Genomic DNA, 25,799 nt, shown 5'->3' with positions numbered 1-25,799 from the left:
TTGGTTCCTTGATCCGTTAAAATGGCATCAGGACTTCCAAAAGGTAGTATCACACGATTTACAAACTCTCTCGCCACAGTTTCAGCTGTCATGTCGGAGAGGGGAACCAAAATTAGATAACGTGAAAAGTGATCAATAACAGACAAAATGTATTTGTTACCTTGTTGCGACTGTGGAAAAGGACCTTGGAAACCTAAAGCAAGAATTTCGAAGGGTGAAGATGCCTGAGGAAGTGTTTGCAGCGGCACTCGCGGATGCCTATTTTGTGCTCGTTGTGCACACGGCAGGCAAGATCTTACATACCTGTCCACGTCACGTTGTCGGTATTGCCACCAATGTTGTTGTTGTTGTGGTCTTCAGTCCTGAGACTGGTTTGATGCAGCTCTCCATGCTACTCTATCCTGTGCAATCTTCTTCATCTCCCAGTACCAACTGCAGCCTACATCCTTCTGAATCTGCTTAGTGTATTCATCTCTTGGTCTCCCTCTACGATTTTTACCCTCCACGCTGCCCTCCAATGCTAAATTTGTGATTCCTTGATGCCTCAAGACATGTCCTACCAACCGATCCCTTCTTCTAGTCAAGTTGTGCCACAAACTTTTCTTCTCCCCAATCCTATTCAATACCTCCTCATTAGTTACGTTATCTACCCACCTAATCTTCAACATTCTTCTGTAGCACCACATTTCGAAAGCTTCTATTCTCTTCTTGTCCAAACTATTTATCGTCCATGTTTCACTTCCATACATGGCTACACTCCATACAAATACTTTCAGAAATGACTTCCTGACACTTAAATCTATACTCGATGTTAACAAATTTCTTTTCTTCAGAAACGCTTTCCTTGCCATTGCCAGTCTTCATTTTATATCCTCTCTACTTCGACCATCATCAGTTATTTTGCTCCCCAAATACCAAAACTCCTTTACTACTTTAAGTGTCTCATTTCCTAATCTAATTCCCTCAGCATCACCCGACTTAATTCGACTACATTCCATTATCCTTGTTTTGCTTTTGTTGATGTTCATCTTATATCCTCCTTTCAAGACACTGTCCATTCCATTCAGCTGCTCTTCCAAGTCCTTTGCTGTCTCTGACAGAATTACAATGTCATCGGCAAACCTCAAAGTTTTTACTTCTTCTCCATGGATTTTAATACCTACTCCGAATTTTTCTTTTGTTTCCTTTACTGCTTGCTCAATATACAGATTGAATAACATCGGGGAGAGGCTACAACCCTGTCTCACTCCTTTCCCAACCACTGCTTCCCTTTCATGCCTCTCGACTCTTATAATTGCCATCTGCTTTCTGTACAAATTGTAAATAGCCTTTCGCTCCCTGTATTTTACCCCTGCCACCTGTATGGTGAGTAACAATCTATCCTTTTCTTAATATTGTTGCTATTCCAACCAGGGCTTTCCATTGTTAGGTCAATGTTAGAAATAAAGAAGATTCAAAGCAGAACTACATGATGATTCTTAAACACCAGTGGGAGGCATACACGAAAGGTGTCACAAATCACAAAATTTTTTTTCAAAATTTCTGAGAATTCATATTCCAATATGATTCAAGAATCATTCTTTACTTCAACATGTATCATCGTGGCCTTCAGTCCGAAGACTGGTTTGATGCAGCTCTCCATGTTACTCTATCCTGTGTAAGACGAGTAATTACTGCAACCTACGTTGTTTTGAACCTGTTTACTGCATTCATCTCCTGGTCTGCCTCTAAAATTTTTACCCCCACACTTCCCTCCAGTACTAAATTGTCGATCCCTTGATGTCTCAAAATGTTTCCTATAAAACAATCCCTTCTTTTAATCCAGTTGTGTCACAATTTCTTGTGTCCCCAATTCTATTCAGTACCTCCTCATTAGGTACAAGATCTACTCCCTCTAATCTTTAGTATTCTTCTGTAGCACTACATTCTCTTCTTGTCAAAACTGTTTATTGTCCATGTTTCACTTCCATACATGGCTACAGACCACCAGACAAATACCTTCAGAAAAGATTTCCTAACACTCAAATCTATATCTGATGTGAACAGATTACTCTTCTTCAGAAACGCTTTTCCTGCCATTGCCAGTCTACATTTTAGATCCTCTCTATTTCAGCCATCATCAGTTATTTTTCTGCCCAAACAGCAACTCTCTTTTACTACGTATAGTGCCTTGTTTCCTAATCTAGTTCCCTCAGCATCAACCGATTTAATTAGACTACATTCCCTAATCCTTGTTTTCCTTTTGTAGATGTTCATCTTATATCCCCCCTTGTCCATTCTGTTCAACTGCTCTCTTCTAAGTCCTTTGCTATCTCTGACGGAATTTCAATGTAATTGGCAAACCTCAATGTTTTTATTTCTTCTCCCTGAATTTTAATTCCTACTCCAAATTTTTCTTTCGTTTCTTTCACTGCTTGCTCAGTGTACAGATTGATTAATATAAGGGATAACCTTCAACCCGGTCTCATTCCCTCCTCAAACACTGCATCCTTTTGTGCCCCTTGATTCTTATAACTGCCATCTGGTTTCTGTGCAAGTTGTAAATAGTGTTTCGCTTTCTCTATTTTGCCCCTGCCACCTTCAGAATTTCAAACAGCCAACACCGTCAAAAGCTTTCTCAAAGTCTATAAATGCTATGAACATAAGTTTGCCTTTCCTTAACCTATCTTCTAAGTTAAGTTGTAGGCTCAGTACTGCCTCACACATTTCTACATTTCTCCAGAATCCAAACTGATCTTCCGCAAGGTCAGCTTCTACCAGATTTTTCGTTCTTCTGTAAAGGATGTGTGTCAGCATTTTGCAACACCTTATTAAACTGATAATTCAGTAATATCCACACCTGACAACACCTTTCTTTGGGATTGCAGTTATTGTATTCCTCTTGAAGTCTCAGGGTATTTCACCTGTCTCACACATCCTGCACACCAGATGGAAGAGTTTTCTCATGGTTTGCTCTCCCAAGACAATCAGTAGTTCTGACGAAATAGTGTCTACTCCTGGGGCCTCATTTCGACTGAGGTCTTTCAGTACTCTGCGCCCCCCCCCCCCCCCCACTTTTTTTTTTTTTTTTTTTTTTTTTTGCAGTACTATATCTCCATCTCATCTTTACCTATAATCCCTTCCATTTCTATAATATTTCCTTCAATTTTCTCTCCCCTTTATAGATCCTCTATGTATTGCTTTCACCTTTGAGCTTTCAGTTTTCTCTTTGTGTAGGACTGGTTTTCCATCTGAGTTCTGATACTTGTTCAGCTGCCTCTTTAATTTTCCTGTAGGCATCTATCTTTCCCCTAGAGAAATGTGCTTGTAAATCCTTACATTTGTCCCCTAGCCATTCCCACTTAGCCACTTTTTTTATAATTTCCCCTTTCATCAACTAAATACAATATCTCCTACGTTAGCGAAGGATTTCTACTAAGCCTTGTCTCTTTACCTATTTGATCCTTGATTGCTTTCGCTATTACCCCTTCGCCTTCTACTGTATTCCTTTCCTGTTAATTATTGCCTAATGCTTCCTCAAACTCTCAACAAATTGCGATTCTTTCAACTTATTCTGGTCCCAGCTTCTTAATTTTTGCAATTTCTTCGGTTTTTAATCTACATTTCATGACCAATAAATTGTGGCCAGAGTCCACATCTATCCCTAAAAACGCCTTACAATTTAAAGTATGGTTCCTAAATGTCTGTCATATCATTATATAATCAATCTGAAACCTCCCGGAGTCTCCAGGTCTCTTCTTCATATGCAGCCTTTGTTCATGATTCTTAAACAAAGTGCTAACACTGATTAAATTATGCTCTGTCTAAAAGTTCTACCCCTCTTTCATTTCTTTCCCCCAGTCCATTTTCGCCAACAAATTTTCCTTCTCCTCTTCCTGCTATCAAATTCCAGTCCCCCCCATAAAGTTTTATCTCCCTTAACAATCCAAATAATTTCTTTTATCTCACCATACATTTCTTCAATTCTTCATCATCTGTGAAGCTAGTTGGCACGTAACCTTTCACTACTGCGTAGATGTGGGCTTTGTGTCTACCTTGGCTACTACAATGTGTCCATTATGCTGTTCACTCCTGCAGTAACACTATTTGATTTTTATTTGCCACGCAGTTAGAGGCGCCATGTCACGGACTGCGTGGCCCATCTTGCCGGAGGTTCGAGTTCTCCCTCGGGCATGGGTGTGCATGTTGTTCTTAGCATAAGTTAGTTTAAGTAGTGTGTAAGTCTAGGAACCAATGGGCTCAGTAGTTGGTCCCTTAGGAATTCACACACATTTGAAAATTTGAGCTTTTCATTTACAACCCTTTATTTACCTGACAGCTGTTATTAAAGAAAAGCACTCTGTCTTCAGGCCACAAGTGGCCCATCGGGACCATCCGACCGCCGTGTCAGCCTCAGTTGAGGATGCGGATAGGAGGGGGCGAGTGGTCAGCACACCGCTCTCCCGGTCGTTATGATGGTTTTCTTTGACCGGAGCCGCTACTACTCGGTCGAGTAGCTTCTCAATTGGCATCACGAGGCTGAGTGCACCCCGAAAAATGGCAACAGCCCATGGCGGCTGGATGGTCACCCATCCAAGTGCCGGCCACGCCCGACAGCGCTTAACTTCGGTGATCTCACGGGAACTGGTGTATCCACTGCGGCAAGGCCGTTGCCGTTATTAAAGAAGGTTGTTGTATATGTGGATGAGGTCTGAAGACACTGGAATATTTCAGATAGATTATATAATGGTATAAGAGATTTAGGAACCAGGTTTTAAACTGTAAGACATTTCCTGGGGCAGATGTGGACTCTGACCACAATTTGTTATGAACTGTAGATTAAAATGGCAAAAAGGTAGGAATTCAAGGAGATGGAACCTGGATAAACTGAAAGAACCAGAAGTTGTAGAGAAGTTCAGAGACAGCATTAAAGAATGATCGACAATTACAAGGGAATGGAATACATTAGAAGAAGAATGGGTAGCTTCGAAAGATGAAATAGGGAAGGCAGGATCAAGTAGGTAAAAAGACGAGGGCTAGTAGAAATTCTTGGGTAACAGAAGAGGTATTGAACTTAATCGACGAAAGGAGAAAATATAAAATTACTGTAAATGAAGCAGACGAAAAGGAACACAAACATCTCAAAAATGAGATTGACAGGAAGTGCAAAAGGACTAAGCAGGGATGGCTAGAGGACAAATGTATGGATGTAGAGGCACAAATCACTAAGAGTTAGATAGATACTGCCTACAAGAAAACTGAAGAGACTTTTGGAGAAAAGAGAACCACATGTATGAATACCAAGAGCTCAGAAGGGAAAGCAGAAAGGTGGAAGGAGTATATAGAGGGTCTATATAAGGGCGATGTACTTCAGGTCAACATTATGGAAACGGAAGAGGATGTGGACGAATATGAAACGGGAGATTTGATACTGCGTGAAGAATTTGGCAGAGCACTGAAAGACCTGAGTCAAAACAAGGCCCCACTAGTAGACAATTACATTGGAAGTACTCATAGCCTTGGAAGGGCCAGCCATGACAAAACTCTTCTATCTGGTGAGCAAGATGTATGAGACGGGCAAAATACCCTCAGACTTCAAGAAGAATATAATAATTCGAATCCCAAAGAAAGCAAGTGCTGACAGGTGTGAAAATTACCAAACTATTAGTTTAATAAGTCATTAAGTCATGGCTGCAAAATACTAACACGAATTCTTTATAGGCAAATGGAAAACTGGCAGAAGCTGACCTCGGGAAAGATCAGTTTGGATTCCGAAGAAATGTCGGCAATGTTAGGCAATACTGACCCTACGACTTATCTTCGAAGGTAGATTAAGGAAAGGCAAACATACGTTTATAGCATTTGTAGACTTAGAAAAAGCTTTTGACAATGTTGACTGGAATACTCTCTTTCAAACTCTGAAGGTGACAGGGGTCAAATACAGGGAGCAAAAGGCTATTTACAATTTTTACAGAAGCCAGATGGTAGTTATAAGCATTATGGGGCACGAAAGGGAAGCAGTGCCTGAGAAGGGAGTGCGACAGGGTTGTAACTATCCCTGATGTTATTCAATCTGTGTATTGAGCAAGCAGTAAAGGAAATTTTGAAGAAAGAATTAAAATCCATGGAGAAGAAATAAAAACTTGGAGGTTCGCCAATGACATTGTAATTCTGTCAGGGACAGCAAAGGACTTGGAAGAGCAGTTGAACGGAATGGACAGTGTCTTGAAAGGAGGATATAAGATGAGTATCAACAAAAGCAAAATGAGGATAATGGAATGTAGTAGAATTAAATCAGTGATGCTGAAGGAATTAGATTAGGAAATGAGACACTGAAAGTAGTAGGTGAGTTTTGTTACTTGGGCAGCAAAATAACTGATGATGGTCAAGTAGAGAGGATATAAAATGTAGACTGGCTATGGCAAAGAAAGCATTTCTGATAGTATTTGTATGGAGTGTAGCTGTGTATGGAAGTGAAACACGGACAATAAATAGTTTAGACAAGAAGAGAATAGAAGCTTTTGAAATGTGGTGCTACAGAAGAATGTTGAATATTAGATGGGTAGATCATGTAACTAATGAGATAGTACTGAATAGAGCTGAGGAATTTGTGGCGCAACCTGACTAAAAGAAGCGCACGTTCTGAGGCACCAACGGATCACCAATTTAGTATTGCAGGGAAGCGTGGAGGGTAAAAACCATAGAGTGAGACCAAGAGATGAATACACTAAGCAGATTCAAAAGGATGCAGTTTGCAGTAGTTACTCAGAGACGAAGCTTGCACAGGATAGAGTAGCATGGAGAGCTGCATCAAACCAATCTCTGGACTGAAGACCAGCACCACAATAACAACAACATCATTTACCTGACTAGATGTCTTGGTCCTCCTGCCACTGAAATTCACGAATTCCCACTATAGCTAACTTCTACTTAACCATTTTCCTTTTTAACCCTTTTAGTGCCAAATACGATCTGATCGTGATCCAGATTTTCGGCGAAAAATGCCAGTAACGATCTGATCGTGATGCCTTTCTCATTTGCTAGGAAATACTAACAACTTTGCCTTCAAGCGTGGAAAAAATGAATGAGAAAGGCATCACGATCAGATCGTTACTGGCATTTTTCGCCGAAAATCTGGATCACGATCAGATCGTATTTGGCACTAAAAGGGTTAAATTTTCTAACCTATCTACCTGATTAAGGGATTCCACACTCCAACTCATAGAACACAAATTTTGTTTCTCGTGATGACAGCATCCTCCTGAGTAGCACCCTTCTGGAGATCCGAATGCGGGCTATTTTACCTCTGCAAAATTTCGCCCAAGAGGATGCCATCATCATTTAACCATACAGTTTAACTGCATGCCCTCGAGGAAAATTGCAACCGTAGTTTCCCCTTGCTTTCAGCTGTTCGCAGTACCAGCACAGTAAGGTTGTTTTGGTTGATGTTACATGACCTGACCAGTCACTCATCAAGACTGCTGACCCTGGAACCACACATATGCATAGCCTCTCAACAGAGACCCCTCTGATGTAGTTGCACCTACGGTATAACTACCTGTATTGCTGAAGCACACAAGCCACCCACCAACAGGAAGGTCCATGGTTCATGTTGTAGTACCTGAACATGTATCTTGCATAATGACCAAAACACTGCAATTACAGTACTTTAGGCTTACACTAATGGTTACTGTCAATCATTTCCGCAATGTAGCATCCGTGAACAGACATGAGATAATTGCTCAGAATCGAAATGTATATGTGTGACAGGTGATGCTAATGTTGAACATTTTTAGACCAAACTGAGCTATATTTAACATTTTCTGAATTGTTTATCATTGCATGTCAATGTTAATATCTAATGCAAAGCCTTAAAACACTGACAATCTTTTTGGAACATCTAGTAATTCTCATTCAGATAGAAAAGTATTTCCTAAAAGACATCTCAGGAGAACTAATAAATAAAACTTGTTGGTACTATACGGCAAAAATCATCAGAATGTAAAAAACTGTAGTATGTATCCAAATAAGTAATATGAATTTCAAAAAGTTGAGTATGAAATTCAGTTACACAATATTAACTTCATATATGTCAGATCATATGCTGCCAAATTGGTATGGAAAATTACTAGTCTGCTACAATACGCAAGTACTATGCTTCCTAATGGAATGAATGGGACATAGGATCGCAATTTATTTAACATACCTTTATTAGTACAGTGAAAGCCTGATATAATGCAGTTGTCAGGGGAGATGTTTTACTCCTGGTACATTGCGAGTGATATGTACCATGACAAACTATGCATGGAAAGTTAGGAAGCACACATAATGTAATATTATGCATACTGTACTATGCTATATTTAAATTTAAAGGACATTAGAGGTAAAAACATCTCAGAAATTTACCAAACAGGGTACATCAATTAGACAAACTTCACTCGAATGTTAACCAAACAGTAACATGAGTTTCAATACAGTAGATAAAGCACACTATCACATACAGTATGATAATTTACAACTTTACACACAAGATGCAGCAAGTCATTCTTCTACTGCTTTAAAGAAATCCGCCAGCTTTCTTTGGCAGGTCATTTCATGCATTTTCTTTGGTGTGTATTGCTTTATGCTCACCAAATGCAACAACTCACTTTGGCTTGGTTCACTTTGTTGCTCCATCTACATTATCGTTGTACTTATATCATTCAATATTACACATTTACTGGGATTATCATCTATACTTTCTTCTTCAACTTCATCGTCCTCATCCTCGACAGCTACACTACTCTCATTTAGGACAACATTAACAATGTCCTTGTCATTTATGATCTCTGAAATCAATTCTTCATTGTCAACAAGTACTCAACAGTTCAAGTCTTCAATATCAAGGTGCACTATACAACATCACATGCAGAATGGATGTCACAGCTGTTGAAATCTATGTCGCACTTTCTTCAATGGAATGCTTCTTAAAGCAATACACGACACTCATGGGATGAACCTGCTTTAGTTCCATCTTTCTTCACATAATCAATAATTTTTAATTTATCAGTCACAGAGTACTCTTTCTATTTCTAGTACATCGCAACAAGGACACAGAAATCTAGACAACGAATAATTTATGATTCACATGATGATTGTGTTCAATTATCACCCAGCACTGTCACATAATCACTATCAACTGTGTCACAATGTTAACTGTGAGATATGTATTCAAAGCTTCTGTCCAGCAACAATCCTGATGTCAATAAGGCAAACCAAAGCTTGAGTTTAATCATGTTCATCGGTTTTGGTTGCTGTTTAGGGAGCATGTAGAATGCAGCAGTAAATTACACTGCAGAAAGACCTCATGTAGACTGTAATAACATTTTTTTACAGTTTATAAAGTACACAGAATGTAAAAATCATTCATAAATGATATTTTATTTTGGGGGACATACTTTATATTGAGTTGTATCCAAATCCGCAGTATATTGGGCTTCCACTGTATTGTACAGTTCCAGCTGCGCTCTAGTAAAGCACAAAGAAAACAAAACTGTGAGGAAAATGTTTGTTAAAAGGGTTTCATTATATTCCATGTCTGAATATGAATGTATATTGAAAAATGCTTGAAAAAGTGAGATGGACAGACAAGTTGTAGCAATAAGTCAACACTTAATACTGGTTTAAAAGGTAATGGACTTTAAAACAACAAGAAACAGATGAGACATTTAAAATGTGGTTTTAGTATTTATAAAATGCAGTTATTTGGAGATCTCACGGTAAAGTGACAGGATTTTTGCTACGTGTGTCGTTCAAAATTAATTGCTGTAATATGAAGACACAGATCTGCACATACATGAATTTATTGCAGACAGTGAGAAACCATCATACTGCCCATTCTTATACATAACTCAGTGTACCAAACTACTATACCACTTCTGAGAAAATTTTTGCACTGTTTATCTTGGATTAATTCCATACACTGTTGCAAAGAGTGCGCTACACTTAATCAACACTTTAATACCACTGTTTTCGAAACTCTGACAATGTTCCTTCGTGAGATCAGAAACAGTTATTTTCTTCACTATCAATCAAATTTCTAACATTTATGGTTTATGATACATAAAAAAATACAAGGAAGTTTTCCAATAAATATATATTTTTTTATATGTTTGTACATTAAGTTAACAGTATTAAAAAGTGACTAGGCCAATTGTTATACCAAAAATATATACAGTATAATGTTGTTGTAATATGTAGAAATTAATTTCCTTTAATCTGCATGTTATATGCTGAAGCAAGGTAACTGTACAGATTACAGTACACAACTTCAGGTATTCCACATGTAAGGATGGGGGGAAAAAATGCTTTTTTCTACAGTTGCAGTGCACAGAGTACTGAAATTCAGGTACCATGTGCATCATGTCAATCAACAAGGCATTAAAGGTAATTGCGACAATTACTCTCCCTGAACTGTATGGATAACAATTTTTCTATAGAAGAAATATCATTTTTGTCATCAATATTCTACTTTGTTTATATTTATACATATTCCAGAACCACAGTTACTCGGTGGACAAAAATTATCTAATTTTTTCTCAAGGTAAACGTTATTCTACTTCACATTACAACAAGTTATTTAGATCTGAAAGAAAAATGTATGTTATAAATGGGTCTCACACGCAAACAACAATTAAAAAATTACCATAGAGGAGCTTATTCCTATTTTGTTTGTTGCATAATCCATGCAGCAATAACTGGTACTTACCACATAACTTCACTTTACACTTATGTTGGATCAAGTAATACTGGAGACATTAAATTATGTATTTTCATTTTAATGACCATGAAAACAACAATTAAAAAAAGATTAAAACAACACTTGTTCTGCACGATTTTATTGATTGGCATTCAGACAATACCCAGCATTTTAATCAACAGATGAACAAGAATCTGAGTGAAGAAAACTGAATATCATTTAACTCTGTAACATTTACGACTACTACACTCAAACAATTTTTAAAATATAACAGCATTTAAAACACACAATATGATGTGTCATCTTGGTACGGCGAGAGAAAAAAAATTAACAATCAACTTCAACAGTAACAAGAACATTATTAATTAATTTGCACTACTGCCACTGAAAACTCTTCTCAGATTACGTTGCATGATGAAGGTACCATCCATTATTCAGCACATTAACGAACACTTAAATCTTCTTGGGGGTGGAGGCGGTGAAGGGCAACTAAATTTCTCAGTGTTAGGCTGTGAATTATTCTTTGATATTAATCCCAACTTATGAACAGTGTACAAGGATGGTAATGCCAGCTCTGTAGCCTCTGCTGCTTCAGTGGTCATAGTACTACAAAGACTGACATCTAGGTATTTCAGGATGTCACAGTGCTTCCCAATGCCTTCTAGAGTGATGTCTGTTAGTTGGGTGCAGCCCTAAAGTATGAAAGATGATGAAATACATTAATGTGTGCATGCATTAATGATATTTGAATGATAATACTAGTCTGAAAACAATAATTATAACAAAAGAAGTATCTCAAGTTTGTACAAAACAATATATGAAAAAATGGCGTAATATGGTTTCAGTAAAGACAATCATTCCATAACTCATTTTATAAGTGCTTTGTTTGTCAATCATAAAATGGCCTTCTTAAAGTAATGTCAATAAAAGTAAACGCTGACAACACTTGATACAGTTCAGCCACTGAGCTGAAATGATGTTATCAGAGTTACAGAGTACAGAGATTACAACCTGCTGAGTATATAAAACTTCCTATAATAACTACACAGTTGAATGTGCAGCTCATGTCGAAATCATTTTAAGATTTGGCTACCCAAGTCTTACCGATAGTAGCAAAATCCCAATACTCCCAATAGACACACAAAAACAAAAACAGAAAAAACAAACTACAGGTGAATATTCACAGAGTCAAATGACAGAGGCCTTGTGCCAGCCAATGTGTTGCTTAAAAGCCTTGTTCAAGCAACAAATGTTTTTGTATCTGCAGACCCTGTCAAGCTCCCCTCAACCTCACAATAGGCATCCCTCAGCCTGTGGTCTGAATGACCTGCACCTCCTTTCCAGCCTTTCACAATCTTGTCCTCTTTTTCTCCTTGAGAAAGAAACTAACAGTTCTAGATGCTAGCATAATTTTTTTTCTTCTTTTGTATGAGTATGTCTATCAGCAGTACTTGGAATTTCACCTCTACAGGTAAGTTACTGACAAGCTATTCTGTATATTTGTGATTTTATAACACAAGAATGACACATATTGTAAATACACAGAACACATGTACATGCTGGAGACACAATATTCATCAGTATTGTAATTACTTGAAAAGTTAATGTAAAACATAAGAAGAGAATATCTTGGGAAATGGCACAAAATGTTTACAGAATGCTTATGAATTCACTTTTGAGTATAGAAAGCTTACTGACTTATTAAAAGTAAACAGACTACAAAAATATGAAACATTAAATGTGTAAACAAGAATTACAAATATTGGGCAACAGGCGACTGTAGCTGCTGCACAAGCCATAGGTCAATTAAATTTTATTCTCGTATAGGGAAAGATAGGGACAATAACTTCTGTTATGAAATATGGATTCAAGGAGGAAATACTGATGGCAAAATTTTATGTCTTTTTTACATCATATTAAGAAATTAGAAAAGTGTCATTCACCAGACGTATTAAGTATATTTAGCAGAGTGTATAACCATAGATTTTGAGAACATTTTTTGACTCATTATGAATGAGCAGCCAAACAGAAACATGGCACTAAATCTATCTATTTGAGTATACTAAAGATATCAATATAATAGAAGGAAACATTCCACGTGGGAAAAATTATATATAAAAACAAAGATGAGGTGACTTACCGAACGAAAGCGCTGGCAGGTCGATAGACACACAAACAAACACAAACACACACACAAAATTCAAGCTTTCGCAACAAACTGTTGCCTCATCAGGAAAGAGGGAAGGAGAGGGGAAGACGAAAGGAAGTGGGTTTTAAGGGAGAGGGTAAGGAGTCATTCCAATCCCGGGAGCGGAAAGACTTACCTTAGGGGGGAAAAAGGACAGGTATACACTCACACACACGCACATATCCATCCACACATACAGACACAAGCAGACATATCCATCCACACATACAGACACAAGCAGACATATGTCTGCTTGTGTCTGTATGTGTGGATGGATATGTGCGTGTGTGCGAGTGTATACCTGTCCTTTTTTCCCCCTAAGGTAAGTCTTTCCGCTCCCGGGATTGGAATGACTCCTTACCCTCTCCCTTAAAACCCACTTCCTTTCGTCTTCCCCTCTCCTTCCCTCTTTCCTGATGAGGCAACAGTTTGTTGCGAAAGCTTGAATTTTGTGTGTATGTTTGTGTGTCTATCGACCTGCCAGCGCTTTCGTTCGGTAAGTCACCTCATCTTTGTTTTTATATATGAGTATACTAAAGAGTATACATGTAAATGCAAAAGCTTCCCTTAGATTTCTTCGGGATAGTAAGAAGTCTGGAATTGAAATAGGAGTCAGGAAAGGAGGTGGAGGTTCCTTATCATCAAAGCTATTCTCATTCAGAAAACTTTCTGACCCTTTAACTGGAAAAACAATGAAGGAATGTGTGTTTGTGCGACATATCTGAACCAATTTATTTTGCTGATGACACTGTACTGCTTATCTCTGGTGCAAATGAACTTCAGCAAGGGATGGAGGAACTTAATTAATAGAGCAAGTTTGAAAGTAAGCTTGAAAATCAACAAGACTGACATAATATAAAAATCAACCCACCAAAAAGAAAAAAAATGTGTACAATTTAACAACCTGTTGATGATTTATGGCAGCTGAAGATAACTGAACAGACATCAAAGGTATAAACAAATGAGCAAAATTTACATGGAGACGTTTTGGTATAAACGATGCTTCTGATGTGCGTGAAAGAGAAATTTATAATCGGTGGTTTTGACTTCCAGAGCGAAGCTCGGCAAACAATGAAGAGATGCATAATGGGAATTACTAGAGACAAGAAATCTAACAAACCAGTAAGGGTACAGTCTGTGGCAGAAGAGTTAATGATGACCATAATGAAAATTAAATGGAGATGGGCCAATCAATTGCATGGTTGATTACTGAAAAAGCTTTTTGCTGGGTTTGAAGAGATAAGAAACGGCTGAGACAAGGAACAAATCACAGGTGGGCATAAAACATTAGAAAATAAGCAAGGGCATCTTGGCTGCATGTAGCTGCATACTGTAATGGGTGTAAAAGTCTAGAAGCCAGTTTTATCTCGCAGTAAATGCCAGAGTTAGTGAAAATGTATCTAAGTTAAATATGCTATGAAAGGGCCTCAGTCAATTATCTTCTGTTTTTTGTACCATAGATGGAAAAGAAATTTATTTACTTTCTCACATCTGGACAAGTCTGAATGCCAATCACTTAATACAGTGCCCTTCAATTTGTTGCTCTGTTTTCGTGTATTTATTTTTGTTCTGGAAGTCATCAGTCTTTATTATTTTGTGGCAATGCTGTTCTCTTATCCTCCCATCTCTACTGCACCTGTTAATCTGACTGACACCTTCCAATCTGTTTATTTTTCAGCCAGTTCATCGGCAGTTTCAAATGTTTAAATACTACAATAGATAAATTAAAAGTATTAAGTTGCTATGTACAAAGATTCCAAATGGAAAAGAATGACAGGAAGAAAAATGAGAGAAACTGAAAAAAATAATATGGTGATTAAAATAATGACATAGGAACAGAAACAAAAAATTACATTTCACTCAATTAATTCAATATAAATAATGAAAAAAACTCGTTTCAATAAAAAATTAAAGTCTTTGAACCTCTGGATGAGATTTGAATCCAGAACCTTTTGTTTGTGATGCCTATGCCTTCACCATTATGCTACACAACCAGTCTGTCACATATTGGTCTAATAAAACTACAGTCCCCCTTGCAAAATGCTAAATATTTGTTCATTGATTACTCACAAATGAGGGTCCACCAGAGTGAATGGCTGCAAGTAGCGATACCTGGGACCTTAAACTACATCACCGTATATATGATTTAAAAACTTGATCCCGCCACTGGGGACTTTACTTGTAAGCATTGTTATGGTTGATTTGTTTTTGAGGTACGACTCTTCTAGTGTCTTCGCTACTAAAGATGATTATTTTAAGAGGGAGGATGGTAGGGAAGGAGGGGGAGAGGGAGGAGTAGTCATCATCAAAGGTGCCAGTGACCTCCCCCTCCTACACACACACACACACACACACACACACACACACACACACACACACACAATTAACGACAACAGCAGCATATTCCTTTTGTGAACAGCAGATTTACTGCTGACATTGTTCTATTCCATAAATTTCTTATGAATGCTGAAGCCCTTAAGAGAAAAAAAGAAAGGACTATTAGGATGTAAAGATCATTACTGACAGGGCACAAGCACAGTTATGATAACGGCAAGGAAGGAAAACAGCTTCATCCCTTTAATGGACCATACCTTTTTTCATCTCAAGTAAATTAAACTATGAAAAACCTAAATCAGGACGGCTGTGTAGGTATTTGAATCCCATTACTCCTGAGTGCGAGTCCAATGCCTTGAACACTGCACCCCCTTGCCAGTCACTTGAGAAATGTTGTCCCTACAGTGTGACAGTAATGTGTATTGCCTATATTAACTGAGTGACAGAATGCAGCACATGGGCAAACATGAATCAGTCAGGTAGTTTATAAGCCTCACATGTAACATTCACTATGTGTGTGCTGCAAGTTGTCTCTGTAACACATATCCAAAACTCTTTATCTAATGTTCACAAATTGCAAAAAGGTATAAAAGAAGCAATTTCTTGGCCCTGTTCTTTGAAGATCTCCATGTTCCACATTAAGTACAACATACTGTACAAACAAGTAACTCTGATAGCTGAAATGTTTATGAATGTGGTGTCCAATCAAATTTTGTCACATGGAAAAAGTTTTCATGCCAAGGTTCTAAAACTGATTTGGTTCCAGAAAATGGCATTTCCATATGGAGAGACAAGAGAGAGGTACCAAATATCTCATAAAACCCCAATTAGACTATTACTTTCACGAGCAGTAACTGCCTTACCTTTTTGCTACTTTAACTACACACTTGAAAGGTCCCAACTCAAAATATTACTTTCTGATACAACACAATGCTCAAGTTATTAATCACTGAAATGATACCTGGCATTTGTTATGACTCTTCCGAGATTACACGAAGTTCCTTTTTATCAAACAACATCTATATCATTCTTGTGAGCTTATGCGACCTAATTACATCATTTACCATAAAATTTTCCCCCATTCATTCATATGAAGTGGCGGTTTGCCTGTTCATATCCACACAGAACACTGTGGATCTATTCTAATCAAGTAGGTATATGACTTCAGTGTATGTGACTGATCAGACTGAAGTAGAACAAGTACTAGATGCATTAGAGTGTTGAGCACGTATGTCTTTCACAAGATTTACACCCACTGGGCATAATTTGGTGTGATTTGAGAATGGGTTGGGTTATGTATTTGAAATAGTCAGTAGAATACCAATTGGGATGGATGACAAGATTTTTGAGGATAACATCGCTCATTTTAGGGTACAATACAGGATAGTCCAAGCTATGCTGGGGTATGTGGTTCAGCTGATTCAGTTTACAGTAGTGTTATTAAATACAAAAAAGTTGGTAATTGTGTTTTCTTCTTTTAAACCCTATTACAACTGTACCTTATCTGCAATGCTCTTACAATTCTTTTTATCTTTTTAAATAGTATTTACTAGTCACAGTTGCCATCTTCTATATGTCTTCTGTTGCAACACTTAACCTTCATCATATATAAACCTGCTTTCCCTTTTCACGAATCCAGAATCAAGCAAGCAAGATATGAGTGATTACCCATTTTTCACAAACACTTTATAGAAAGGGCATTTGCACATTGCTTTAATGTACATGTGTTAATGGGTGCATCAGTAGATTGCACCAGCACAATTTTTGCTGTTGTCCTCAGTGCTGATCCAAAAGTAGTTGCAAATTGTATGGGCTGGTCTTCATGGAACATCTATATCCCAGCCTCAAGTAATTATTTCTTTTTCATGCACAAAAATACAGCACAGCCTTTGTGTTAAAATATTAATGCAGACTGAAATGTTCTACCTCATTCATGCAAAGTCATACACCACTATGTAGGAATCTTTAGTGTTTTAGAAATCAGAGTTTATAGCTGTATTTTTACTGATTCACATACTTAATAGGAATGAAGGTAAACTTGTGGTGTTTCAAAGCAGACAAGTGAGAAACGTGAATTAAAAATCAATATATAGTCTTCTGTTATTAGTATTGCAGTATTAACCTTTTTCATGCAATTTTGTATAATGACAACAGATGAAACTTAAATCTTTATTAACCATTAATGTGACACTGCAACATATTTCTCAATCTGTAACACACACACACACTCTCTCTCTCTCTCTCTCTCTCTCTCTCTCTCTCACACACACACACACACACACACACACACACACACACACACACACACACACACTAGAAGGAACTTTCTCAAACAAGCCGTCTAGCCATTTTACTGGAACAAAGGCATTATGACTCTAGTACTCTTCTTCATGAAATTTGATCAGGACTAGTCTTGTTGTTAATTGTTAAGAGCAACTTCACAACTATAGTGTTGATTCTCGGGTCAATGTTAGTTTTGAAAACAGCCTGGGGAATAAAATTCTGCTCAGATGTTGGAAAAGTATAACTTGTGCAATGTTTCACATTGGTTAACGTTTCACTCAATGTCAATTCACTCCCTTGAAATTTATGTCACATTAAGAATGAGAGTGTTCTTTTTTACCTGACCTCATTATCTTGCAACAAAATGCCCATCTATGCTCTGACTAACACTCAATATATTACTGCCACTTTCAGTAATCTTTATTTGAGCATGCATAGACAGAGGACCAACAACCTCATATTGCCTCAGCTTGAGAAAAATTAACCCAAATATATGAAAAACACACACACCTCCCTAGTACAGCTGCCCATGTAGTTCCACCACAAGAGAGTTGGAGGAGATGACTTGAACTGGATGAATATGATTATTAGTATTACAATACATAAGACACGTTTTATCATTTCACAAACAAAAAAATGAAACTGCTGCCAGTTTTATGTATGCTGTTCATTGCAATGGCTGAAGTTAAAACCCACTAAATGAAAAAACACAGACAATTTGTCTGTTGAAAGCATTATTCATTTAAAAACAAGCTGATTGTGTCATCTCAGTCAGGTGATTATATTGTCTCAGTCAAGTGCAGGCAACTAAGTTGTAGCAGTTGTTTCCACATCAAGTGAAAGCACAGAAATAACTTTGCACACACTGTCTCTTTACACCATGGCCTACTTATGTATCATCATCAACATTCTATTTAAATGTTTGCTGCCAACAAAATTTTTAAGACAAAGGCAGATTTCTACTTCACTCAACTGGTGTGGAAGCAACAGCATAGCAGTGCAGGAATACACCAATCGTATTATTTGTTGTGTCTCAAATGTTGGAGAAAAACACTCAAGAAATCTAGTCAATAAAAGTAATTCTCTAATTCAAGACAAATCTCCTGACTGGCAGGACTAAAAGAAAATAAACTGAAATGAAGGAACTATTTACCTCATAAGACAGCTTAACTGTGATGAGAAACTGCAATGAAGAATCTATTTCCGAACAGCAGTGTAATTATTAGCATCCAAAAAGACAATATTTCAAAAAACCCATGTGAACTAATTTAAAGAAATGTTTGGCAACAACAGTTACTGAAAGCACAGATAAACTAAGTACTATTATCAGTGGACATCACTTTGATACAAATATGCCAACAGGTTTACCATAGAATAAATTAAGGACATATGCTAACTACATAACAAACAGGCTACTGAAAAATTATGTTTCAACCATATGTAGTAAAACTATGTAGATGTAGTACAAATGAAGAGCTAACTGGTTGCAGTAATTATTTTTCAGATATGTGGACAGCTTTGTCTTTCTGTTTCTTCAATGGATTTCACAATATCTGACAAATTTAATGTGTAACTGAGAACATACTAAAAGCCACACAAAACATATGATAGAAGGAATAAACAATATGTTACAGATAAGCAGAAAGAAACAGGTACCAATATATAACACTTAAACATAACACAAATATTGCAATAAATGGCAAAATCAAACAGAGGTGTACCAGAGGCTCCTTAACTGTAAGATTTCTAAACAGGACATATCACAGTTAGTAGCAGGCACTTTGTGCGCAAGCTGAGAGAGGCACCCAAATGCAAGATCCGTATATATTTTGCAGCGAAAACCACCACGTGTGAAATTGTACAGTGGAAAAGGGGGAGGAGGAGGGATTGAGAGAGGGGCAGGGGAGGCCAAATGATAAGTTGCTTGTGTGGAAAAATCTTCTCAAACTGCATCTGAGGGTGGCCCATGGCATGCAGCAACTTTTTTTTTTCTTTTCAGAAACTTTTCCCATTCTTATCCCTTGTTTTTCTGATTTCCAATGCATCATTTTCTCGTGCTTTGAGCATTCTTAAAAGTTACCAAACTTAGTGTTCTGCTGTATTTTCTAATTTATGTATTTGTCCATCAAGATCCAACTATGATGATTCTCTTCTGTCTCAAATAATGTTGATACTTAACTTTTTACATTCGTTTTTAAGTATTAGGTCATCCAGAGATTAATTTTGAAAGTCTCATAAAGAAAACAAAAACATCAATGATTAAAGATCTTTCAGCTCAGTATTCACAGGGATTCACCACATAGTCATCACCTTTATTAACATATTTTTTGTACTAGTGGTGTACCAAAAACTATATGCCCTTGTCACTTCACTGCCAAGCCTAGAGCCCTGACATCACTGCTATTTCTACCACAGAATAGCTGTAGAAATCTTTTTCCTGCCAGAAAGTACACGAGATGGAACAAATGCAAGTCACATGCTGCAAGATCAGGACTTCGGGATGGATGGTTGAAGATATGCAAGCAAAAGTGAATCAACTGATTCTGTGAAATCTGGGTTACATGAAGGCAAGGAAAACAGTAATGCCACCATTTATCATTCCACTTCTCTTTGTACAGGTCATACTTTGTACATTTTACAATGAAACTTCCTGGCAGATCAAAACTGTGTGCCAGATCGAGACTCAAATGGGTTGTGAGTCATGCTTGGGTAGCTCAGATAGTAGAGCACTTGCCCGCGAAAGGCAAAGGTCCCGAGTTCAAGTCTCAGTCTGGCACACAGTTCTGATCTGTCAGGAAGTTTTCTATCAGTGCACACTCTGCTGCAGAGTGCAAATTTCATTCTGGAAACATTTTATGATGCCTGACAATACCGATTGCGGATGCTCACAGAAATTGACACTAGAAGGGCAAGATTTTAAAACTGTCATTTTTATATCATAACACTTGAGAATGTCCTGTTTATTAGCAAAAATAACCAGCAAGCCTGCCTCTGATTAACACATCTGAAAATGAAGAAAGAGGAAATAAACATTAAAAATGTTGTAACTCTTCAGGCTTTCCCGGTGATCTTATGACATCTTGGGTTGTCGGGTGTTCTGCCGGATATCAGCGTCGTACCTGATGAAGGCCACGAGCTACGTGACCAAAATATCGTGCAAGTACGGCGCTGATATCCGGCAGAATACCCGACAACCCAAGATGTCATTAAAAAAAAAAAAAAAAAATTTATTTTAGGAGCTTCTATTTCATGTACTCTGGTAAACAGAGGACTTAAAGACGAACACACGACCACAGTCTACACCAATTTCTCTGTGATTGTACAAGTGAATGTGGTGTCAGCAAGTCATGAAGTGTCTTTCTTGACCACAGACAAATGGTTAACTAATGTTGTGATTAAGTTATGCAGCAGCAGAAGGAGTCATCTTTGTGGGAATTGGGGATGGATAGTGGACACTTACAATCAGCCATGTTAATTTTATCCCGGGACACTCCAGAATTTGTGCCTCAGCATGTTGGGATGAAGTCTTTCTAAAGCCCAATAGAGACTATATGAGGAAGGACAGAAAAGTTTGGGAACTATTTTGGCAATGTTGTGTAAATCTTCGCAGCCATCTTGATTGCAGCAGAAGGCCACAATCACTGCTACACCAAAGACAAGGCATACTTTCCCATGAGCAACCTGAGAGAGAATTCTGTACCCCAGATTCCAGGAGGGCGCAAATGCTCTCACATTTGCCTGCCCCCCAGCCCCCCTATTCAGGCACCTATGATGCTGATCAACATTTACAGCCTCTCCTCACAGTAAAAATTTAATCAGGAATACACCATATTGGCCCAGGAAGGCACTGCACATGAATATTTTAATGAATACAGTCTGCTTGGGTTAGCTTCTCCCAGATCAACCACTGTGCTGCTGATGTACAGATAGTTGTTTTATTTCTGGTGTGAAAGGTGGTAACCATATTTCGTCCACGGTGACGATACTAGCAAGAAACTCATAATCTTCACTTAATACCACCAGAGATATCTCAATGCTGCACTCAAATGTTTGGTTTTCATTCACTTTCAACAACATTGGTACCTATCTTGCACACACTCCGTGAAAACCAAGCCAGCAAGTGATGATTTTGCGCAGTAATTATCAAGAGATCTGGAAAAATTAATCAAAGAGTACTGTAATTTTGAAGTTGCTTGCTGCACAAGTTTCATCAGTTCTAGCAACATCTGAAGTGGTCAGCCGCTATGATCTGTTTTGTTATTATCTTATTTAGTTTTTAAAATAAAAAGATCTAGATATTTAAATGTTTTCACCAATGAACACCTTAAGATCTCTTTAAAACAAAGTTAACCACCTTGAAATAAGTACAACGGCAGTGTCTTAAGGTGGACATTATATTTAAGTATGCTAAGATGATGTATTATATCTTAGATACTGTATATACTGCTGTTGTATGTTTTTCTAGTTCATTTCCTTTGTGTTCCTAACACATATGAATGTTCATCACTGAAAAAAATTAATCACCTGGACCTTTCTAAAAACAGCAATTAAAGAAAAATTTAATATTGTCAGGTACACTTAAACATTAACAAAGATTTGAAAATGTTGTGGCTATGTCTTCACTGCATTCCTTGATTTGACTTTCAGTGAACTGCAAGTATCACTATGCTTTGCTGTTGGTGGAAGACAATATTAGTGCTGCCACTTTCTCCTGGCCCTGTGAAATACAAGGCGTGTTCAGATAGTAAATGTACTGTGACCATAACGGGCTGTGATTTTTTGTTCTTTGAGGGGTGACAACACTGACAGGTAGTGGGCGATCCCCTGGTCAGAGCAACCATCGCAGGAACAAGGTAGTATGTAAACTCATGTTGTTATGTCCTGTTGCATGAAAGAAGTCGGTAAGAAATCCCCGTGAACTGCTTGCTACTCATGGAAGGAACAACACCCAATTTTTTTCAAGAATCAAAATCATTTACAATGGAGGTGATATGATATGAACAGAATGAGTGTGTTTAAGTGGTGTAGAGTGTTTAGTAGAGGCAGAACAAATGCCCATGATGAACAGAGGTGTGGGAAACCTTCCATTTTGACTGATGAGTTGGTGCAAAAAAGGAGGAAACTGTTCATAAACACCACTGTTTGACTGTGGATGAAATTTCTGCAATGTTTCCACTACTCTCCAGAACTCTCTTATACAAGACAGTCAGTTACAGAAATGCTGGAATACCAGAAACTGTGTGCAAGATGGGTCCCAAAACAGTTGACAGAGCACCACAAGAAAAATTGTGGTCAATAGAGCCTGTGAGTTTCTTGAGTGACTTGAACTGGACGGTAACAATTTTCTGAACTCTATTGTGACTGGAGATGAAACATGATTGGATCATAACATGCCTGAGACAAAAAGACAGTTGTCACAATGGCATAACATCAATTCCCCACCTACCAAAAAATTCAAAATCACTATTTTGGGCAAAAAAATCATGGCCCCAGTGTTTTGGGACCAAAAAGGCATCATTTTGGACGAATTTCTGTCTCAGGTGGACATCATCAATGCACAACGATATTTTGATACCATGAAGGCACGTTCAAAACAGGAGGAGGGGAGTGCTGACAAGACAAGTATACTTGTTTCATGACACCACAGGTTCCCACACACCACATGACCACAGCCACCAAGGCACCCTTGGGACTGATTTAGTTGGGAGGTTCTAAACAACCACCTCCACCTCCTCCTCCTCCTCCTCCTATGAGGAGGGAATAAAGAAGCTTGTGCCGTGGCTCACCACATACACTAAATGGGTTAATGCTTATGTGCAAAAATAATTAAGAAGCATATCAACAACATCTCGTAATTTTTTTCAAATATACATTTTCTAAAGAAAAAAATATATATAAATTTAGTTCATTTATATTCTGAACATGCCATGTAATGATTTCCATCCCAACAATTAAACTACACCACATTATAGACCCGTGTCCCCTGCCTGACTACCCATGCCATCTCTGGATGCAATCAAAAATTTATTTTCTGGACGACTCTTGCAGATCACATCAGAAACAAAAGGTGGAATAAAAGTAATCATTCAAAACATGGCAAAGGATGAGCATGCAAACACACTGCTCTGTGCTTATGGAGCATTTAGTTTAATAAGTGAAACAATAAGAGGTCAGAGAGAGAGAGAGAGAGAGAGAGAGAGAGAGAGAGAGAGAGAGAGAGAGAGAGAGAGAGAGATATGATAAAGGAATTACCAATGCTGTTACTTAGGTCTACCAGGAAAACATAACAGTTGAATAAATGCCTACTACCCATCATAAACATTTTGAGGCAACAAATTAAGTTATATGCATATATTCTATACAGTCATCTGCCTGCTCTTTATTTCAATAACCGTTTTGGATTTTATATGAAGAAATGGAAGCCACAGTCACATTTGTAGTTTATTTACTTAACAGTTCTGTTCAAAGTATACAAAAAACACACAGGGAGGAGGACAGAGTAAAAAAAAAAATATTTCTAGACACACACACATCCAGTACAAGTTACATGCACAACACAAACACAGAAACAGAAAGCCAAATACTTAAGACAACTTTGTTCATGTAACTAATGTAACAAACACAACAGGAAACAATGTACACAATGTTACTTTTCTAAACATGACACAAATATCTACATCTGCTAACAACGCCTACTTTAGTGAACACAAATATTCACAATAAAAAAGTGTCACATTAAAGGTACTCATATTTACAATAAAAAATTACTGTTAGCTTAATTTTGCTCCAACATATGTCTTATATTATATCCTTAGTTAGATGATAAGACACACCTAACATCTTACAAACCTTTCACCACATTATTTTGTACAAAACGATAAAAAAAGGAAATAGCTTATAGAAGCAAGACAAAGAAATGTGAGACTTATCATTTCTGTTTACAGTGTCCACTGCACCAAACAGCAATACAAATGAGATTCAGTTTCATCACTAATTCACAAAATTATTGTTCTATACCTTTAATTCCAGATGCTTAAGTCTGCATAGGCATTTAATAAAACTGAGGACACCACTATCAGCAATATTATAACAATGGCTGAGAATCAATGTTTCAATGCTGGGGTTATGGACAGCTAAGTAGGACAAACCAACATGCGTTATCTGCAACAGAACAAAACAATATTTAACAAGAGAGAAACATAAAATTACAAGCATACACGAAATAGAAATTGTTTGTTGACACTAACCTGCTGACACTGACTGAGATCCAAATACCTCAACTCCTTGAAACGAAAGGCATATTTCAGGCTGACATCTGTGATTCGATTGCAACCACTTAGATCAAGCCTTTGAAGCCCTGGAAAAGAGAAGACACAGTTTTTCATAAGTCTTCTGAGAAGAGGACTTAATTTTATGTGTAACTCCCTAGAACTGAGTGACCGGACATGTTGGATTGGGGAGAGGAAAAAAAGGCATTGTGCAATACAGATAAAAAATTTGGTACAGCATATTCCCCTTTATAAACTTCAGATATACTGGTGCAGTGGCAATTGTAAAGTGTACATCTGACAAAGAGTAATAATTATGATACCTACTTGACAGATGATAGAAGCCCACACATGAAAAACGAAAATGATGATGGTTATTTCGGGGCCCATGAAAATAGTTAATAACTGAAAACACTGCACTGTGCAGTAGGAGACACAAATATTATAGAAGGCAGCAGACAAAAAAAATGTCAAAATAAAGAAACAAATGTGTGATGCAAATCTGAAATAAAGTAAATAGTGGCCATAGAAAGAAAGATGAAAGAAAAAGAGGTAAGGGCAAGACAAAGGCAACAATAAATTCAGAGAGAACAAAAAAGAAGCACAACTAAAGGGGAAGAGGAAGGTTTGGACATTTTTGCAGTGACACATGTGGCAGAGAACAGGGGATGTGTGAGGAGTAATAGAGAACAGAATGGATGGAAGAGTGAAAAACATGTAGATAAGAATGTAGAAGAATGTTAAAAGCCCTTTGAAGAATAAAAGTTAAATTCAGCATTTATATTCACTGAACAGAAAGAGCTGTTTATTTTGGTGCCAATTCCATCAGTGCATTGTTTAACAACAATGCAAATGTCAAGTTCCAGCACAAATACTGTCCTAGAAATTAATATCAAACTGATTTCAGTGATAAACTAGAACCTGTTCCACACGGTTACATTAAGTTCTGTAACCCTTCTTAAAAATGTAATCTAGAAAAGTGGCATTTGTTCTGCAACCTCAGCATATA

The 25,799-nt window shown here is 37.6% G+C and overlaps 1 protein-coding gene across 1 annotated transcript in view; it reads right to left on the bottom strand.

The window, feature by feature from the left end:
* Nucleotides 1–10,840: 10,840 nt before the first annotated feature.
* Nucleotides 10,841–25,799, bottom strand: part of LOC124605253 (F-box/LRR-repeat protein 14) — a 36,875-nt gene continuing 21,916 nt past the window's right edge. Inside the window, exons 3-5 of the mRNA XM_047136810.1 lie at nt 24,770–24,879; nt 24,540–24,683; nt 10,841–11,409 (exon numbers count right to left, since the gene is read on the bottom strand). Coding sequence (XP_046992766.1) covers nt 11,152–11,409; nt 24,540–24,683; nt 24,770–24,879 — 512 coding nt within the window. The 3' untranslated portion in view covers nt 10,841–11,151. The remainder of the gene's footprint in view (nt 11,410–24,539; nt 24,684–24,769; nt 24,880–25,799) is intronic.

Source organism: Schistocerca americana, chromosome 3, assembly GCF_021461395.2.
Source record: "Schistocerca americana isolate TAMUIC-IGC-003095 chromosome 3, iqSchAmer2.1, whole genome shotgun sequence".
NCBI classification, from domain to species: domain Eukaryota; kingdom Metazoa; phylum Arthropoda; class Insecta; order Orthoptera; family Acrididae; genus Schistocerca; species Schistocerca americana.
This window is presented reverse-complemented; position numbering and strand designations above follow the sequence as displayed.